This window comes from Triticum aestivum, chromosome 7D (genome assembly GCF_018294505.1).
Source record: "Triticum aestivum cultivar Chinese Spring chromosome 7D, IWGSC CS RefSeq v2.1, whole genome shotgun sequence".
Classification (NCBI taxonomy): domain Eukaryota; kingdom Viridiplantae; phylum Streptophyta; class Magnoliopsida; order Poales; family Poaceae; genus Triticum; species Triticum aestivum.
Window position 1 is genome coordinate 186151303 of NC_057814.1, and position 4692 is coordinate 186155994.

The 4692-nt window shown below is 52.9% G+C and overlaps 1 protein-coding gene across 1 annotated transcript; it reads left to right on the forward strand.

The window, feature by feature from the left end:
* The first annotated feature begins 2501 nt into the window (after nt 1-2501).
* On the forward strand, nt 2502-3414 carry LOC123166517 (E3 ubiquitin-protein ligase SINA-like 10). The gene is made up of 2 exons (XM_044584326.1): nt 2502-2567; nt 2719-3414. The coding sequence occupies exons 1-2, from the start codon at nt 2502-2504 to the stop codon at nt 3412-3414; spliced, it is 762 nt and encodes a 253-aa protein (XP_044440261.1).
* Nucleotides 3415-4692: the final 1278 nt, after the last annotated feature.

Here is a 4692-nt window from a genome sequence, read left to right on the forward strand (position 1 = left end):
GTCACTTGGTCTTGGCGGGGTGGGGATTTGCCGATGGTCGGTTTGCTCAACTGCGGCCCCACCTCACAGTGAAAATGTTACTACTGGAATAAAAATGCCATATATTCCTATACTAATAAAACATTCAGGCCACGAGGCGATGCAGTGCTGGTTACATGAGGCAAGAACAAGAGATGCATCCATCGATGACGTCCACCTCCTCGACTCAGGGCACCGGCCCACCGAACGGCGGCTAAGTAGCAGCGGCTTTCGTGGCCAGGTCGACGTGCTTCTAAACAATGGTGTCCAAAGATTCCAGCCGCTGGAAGAAGGCCAACGTCATTCTGTCCTCGCTGGCCTTGTAGTGGCCTATGTAGACGATTTCCTCGTAGACGTGGATGTGCAGGTCGACGGTTTCTTGCATGGCGAGGCGCTGTGCGACGAGCGCGGCCTCGAGGTGCACATTCTTCATCGCGACCTCCGGCAACTGCAGGGCCACCAGGGCTTGAAAGAGTTCGTCACCATGGAGGCCGATGAGGGTGGCAGGCAATGAGGAGCCTAGGCGCGCGGGCTGGAGCAGTATGGCAAAGTCATCCGCACACTTCTTGACGGCGGTGAACTTGCGGATGGAGTTGACCATCATGTCGTCCATTCGAGAGGCGAAGCCGACATCGGCGAGGGCTACGACGCCGGCGGTCGCCAGCACCGTCTGGAAACGCTGCGCGGTGCGGGGCCGCGGGCCGGCGCCTTGGATGATTTGGCATAGCCGACTGCCACTCGCGTCCATCGCCTCCATAGGTGCTTCGGGTTTCTAGTCACTTGGTCTTGGATTGGAGTGAGCAGTGTTGCGCAGAGACTAAGGAGTAGATGGATTGGAGTGGTGGGGCGCCTTTATATGAGAATCCAAACTCCGTTGCATTCACATCATGCTGGCTCTATTCTGCTTCTCCAATTAATTCCCTCTGCTCCTTCAAAAAAAATTAATTCCCTCTGCATGTAGAGTAATTTGAGGATGCATCATTGACCGTTCAACGTCTCGGGAACCGCTACCCTCTCCCTCCTTGGCATTCAAGCACCTATGGAGGCGACTGCCGCTCACGTCTATCGCGTGTCAGGAGACGTTCCCGTCGACGACGAGGTGCCTATGGTGACTTCGTAAATTTCAAGATGATAGTACTAGTATACTCAATATTGTGCACTGCGACCAAGGCCGAGAGGAAAACGAGAGAACTACGTGTTTATTTACGGTGTAGATTCACTCATTTTGCTCCATATGTACTCCGTCTAGTCTAGTCACTTGTTGAAATCTCAAGAAAGGCAAATACTCCTGTCTGGTTTACAGGGCTATACTAGCAAGTACTTACTACAATAGTGGGCTCACATAGCAATTTTGTCTCATGCAAGAGCCTGGCAATATGCGTGCTCCAAGGTTCACAACTGCCACGTTCGGGTTGCACTTGGCTCCTCGCCTCTTCAAGAAGACGAACAATGATGTTACTACTACTGCTTCTACAGTATCGAATCCACTGCTGCATGTCCGTCCACCGCGAGCGGGAGGGATAGCTTGTTGTAGTACTATATAAGCAAAAGCATGTCCTCGTCTGCGAGCCACCGCGCGCATGGGCAAGGGAGAAGGCGTGTAGTAGTAAAATCAAGCTTCTCCTCGTTGTACGAGTTGACGCGACACATCATAGCACTGGCCCCACATGGTTGCCTCTAAACTTGGCTGAAAGACCCGCAGTGTACAATACTCCATTTGCTGCAACCTCTAACATTTACCCCACCACAAATTAAAATATATATTCCTGTCTTGACCAGATGAGCGTGCAAACTAGAATCACCAGGATGACAGGTAGGGCCAAAAGATAATTTTAATCAAAAAATATAGCATGGAGCCGACCCCAATGATTTTAAGCTTACAGGCACGGTACACGCTATCCTAGACTACTCTACACATGAAACTGCCACACGAGCGTCCGGGCTGCGCTTGGCTCTTCGCCTCTTCGGGAAGTCGAACAAAATGATGGAGTACTACTGCGGTGGAGGAGTACTACAGTATGCTTCTGGCCATCTACACCGATTGAACTGCTGCATGTCCACCGCGTACGGGAGGGAGAGCGTGTAGCGAACGAAAGCTTCTCCTAGTCCTGCCAGCCACCACGCTCATGGGCGAGGGAGGGACGCAGCTTCATTGACTTACTGCTCCTGCCTTTGCGTCCATGACAGGTGGGCCCAAGAGGTCGGTGGCCCACCTGTCATGCAGCCAAAGGCAGGTGCGGTTAAGGCGAGAGGGCATTGTAGTAATGAAACTTCTCGGTCTTGTACGAGTTGACGCGACACATCAAAGCACTGCACTCGATATATTTCAATAATTTGCGTTTACCGATGCATTAATTACAACGCATGCATGCATGCCGTGACTCTCCTTTTGATACTTGCATGTGTTGATTTAATGCACCTTGAAGTAGTATGAATATGTGACGGTAAAGCTTTGTAATGCCCCGGCCCTAACAAAGCGAGAGATGGTTGTGCACGAGGAGGGCGAGATCATGCAGACGGAACAGGACCCGACGATGGAGCTCTCTATGGTCTCGATGGACCTCACCTTGCTCCACTGCCCCTTGTGCCTCCGCCCCTTGAAGCCTCCAGTGTCTGAGGTTCGAATACACCTCGTCCGTTCGGCTGATCGAGCAAGGTGCAGGTTTCTTGATTGATGTGTTGTTCGATTGATTTGTGCAGTGCAAGGGAGGGCACCTGGCTTGCGCGGACTGCCGCGTCGAGCGCCCCGGGAACCAGCGGCAGTGCCAGAAGTGCGAGCGCGGCGGTGGCTTCGACGTGCGGAACACGGCGGTGGACGCCGTCCTCTCCTCGGTGAGGGTGGAGTGCCCGCACGAAGGCTGTGGGCTCTACGTCACTTACCACAAGCTCGCCGATCACCAGAGCGTGTGTCCGCTCGCGCCCTGCAAATGCCCCGTGCCCGTCTGCGGCTACGAAGGCCCGCCGCCGTGGCTCTCCCACCACATCAGCACCGTGCATCCCATGCCCGTGCACAGGATCCAGTACGGCAAGGCGCTCCAGCTGCAAGTGCCACTGTCGGAGCCACGGCTCTTGCTGTTCGCGGAGGAGGACGGCCGCGCGTTTTTCTTGGTCGGCGGCGTGCTCGACATCGGCGCGCCTATCGCCGTGTCGGTCGTCTGCATCAGAGCGGGGGCGTCCCCACTGCCGCACTACGTGGCCAAGCTGTGGGCGAACGGCCCGCCGGGGGAGCCCAAAGGCAGGACCGACGCCGTCAAGGTGGAAATGGAGGTGACAAGCAGCAGGGATCCCGGCGACGTCGCCGTGCAGGAGCTGACCTTCTTCACAGTTCCGCCCAAGCTGCTGGCCGGGGCTAAGCTGGTGTCCCTCCACATTCAGATTGACAAGCTCACGTCCTAAATGATTCTACAGTGCCTTCTGTTTATCTTAGTAATATGCTAATATAGGGGTTAGCTCGGTCTACTTTAGCTTAAGAGATGGTGGGTTTTGGTGGCGATGCAGCAATTACCTCGACATCAGATCAGCAGTGAAAGTAATTTCGAACAGTCGAATGGATATTTTGTGTCTGTTGGATATAAAGATCCTTTGGGTAAGAAGTAACAGCTTATATGCTTTTTTTCGAAACGGAACAGCGATACTAGTATAATTTTTGTTGACATGCACTAATATTTTCGAAACGGACGTCGGGCTGTAGCTAGAAGGGCGGTTGGGACGCGGCATCGGCCCATACCGCGGTGACCCCCGATTGGGACGCACCGACTGTGGATTTTCTCCCTCGCCGATGTCGACCGCGTCTACGCAGAACATTGTTCCCTTCCCCCAGCTGCGGGATCAGGCCGGATATGTGACCAGCGGTGTGGCCACCGTCGTTCGATGCTTGTGAAGAGAGCAACCCAAGCAAGCAGGCTTGTAGCTTAGGCTCCTGCTAGTGTATATATAGTGGTTTTCTTTTTCTCTCCATATCAACCATTTTATATTGCGTACGTGTCATTGAAGAGTGAAATGATGGTTGCTTCTTCCGACTAACTTACTGTGTGATTTGACTGCTCCTTTAGTGGCCCCTACACGTACTCCCCCTACGTGTATGCAACAGTCACACGTACACATGGACGCAAAAACGCGCGCGACGCCCTAATGCATGCATGTCCGAGCACACGACGGAACACACACGGTCACGCTCAAGTGCTCAACCTACACGTGCATGCACACACATACTCAGCCAGGGTGAGCTAGTGACCGTATAAACACCGGAAAATGTATATATTGAGCGCAATGAGCGTATTATGAAGTCCACTGACCGTATTTTTACAAATATACAGTGACAGACAGTGTATTTATCTCGTTTGAAATTAAGCCATATTAACCGGAGAGGAGGCAGTATGGACTAGCATTACTTTGCTGTGTCCCGTCAACTTGCCGAACGAGGAGAAGCTTGCAGGACGGGAGAAGCTTGCGCGCGGTGGCTCGCAGGACAAGGAGAAACTTTTGACTAATGCAAGCTGTCCTTCGCTCAGGCGGTGGACGTGCAACAGTTAATTCGGTGTCAGATTGCCAGAAGCATACACTATACTAGTACTATTATTGTTGCACTTCCCGAAGAGGCGAACAGCCAAGCGCAAAGTTTACTAGTACTAGGAACCGGATGGAGGAGCGTCTGCACTCTTATTATATTTTTAA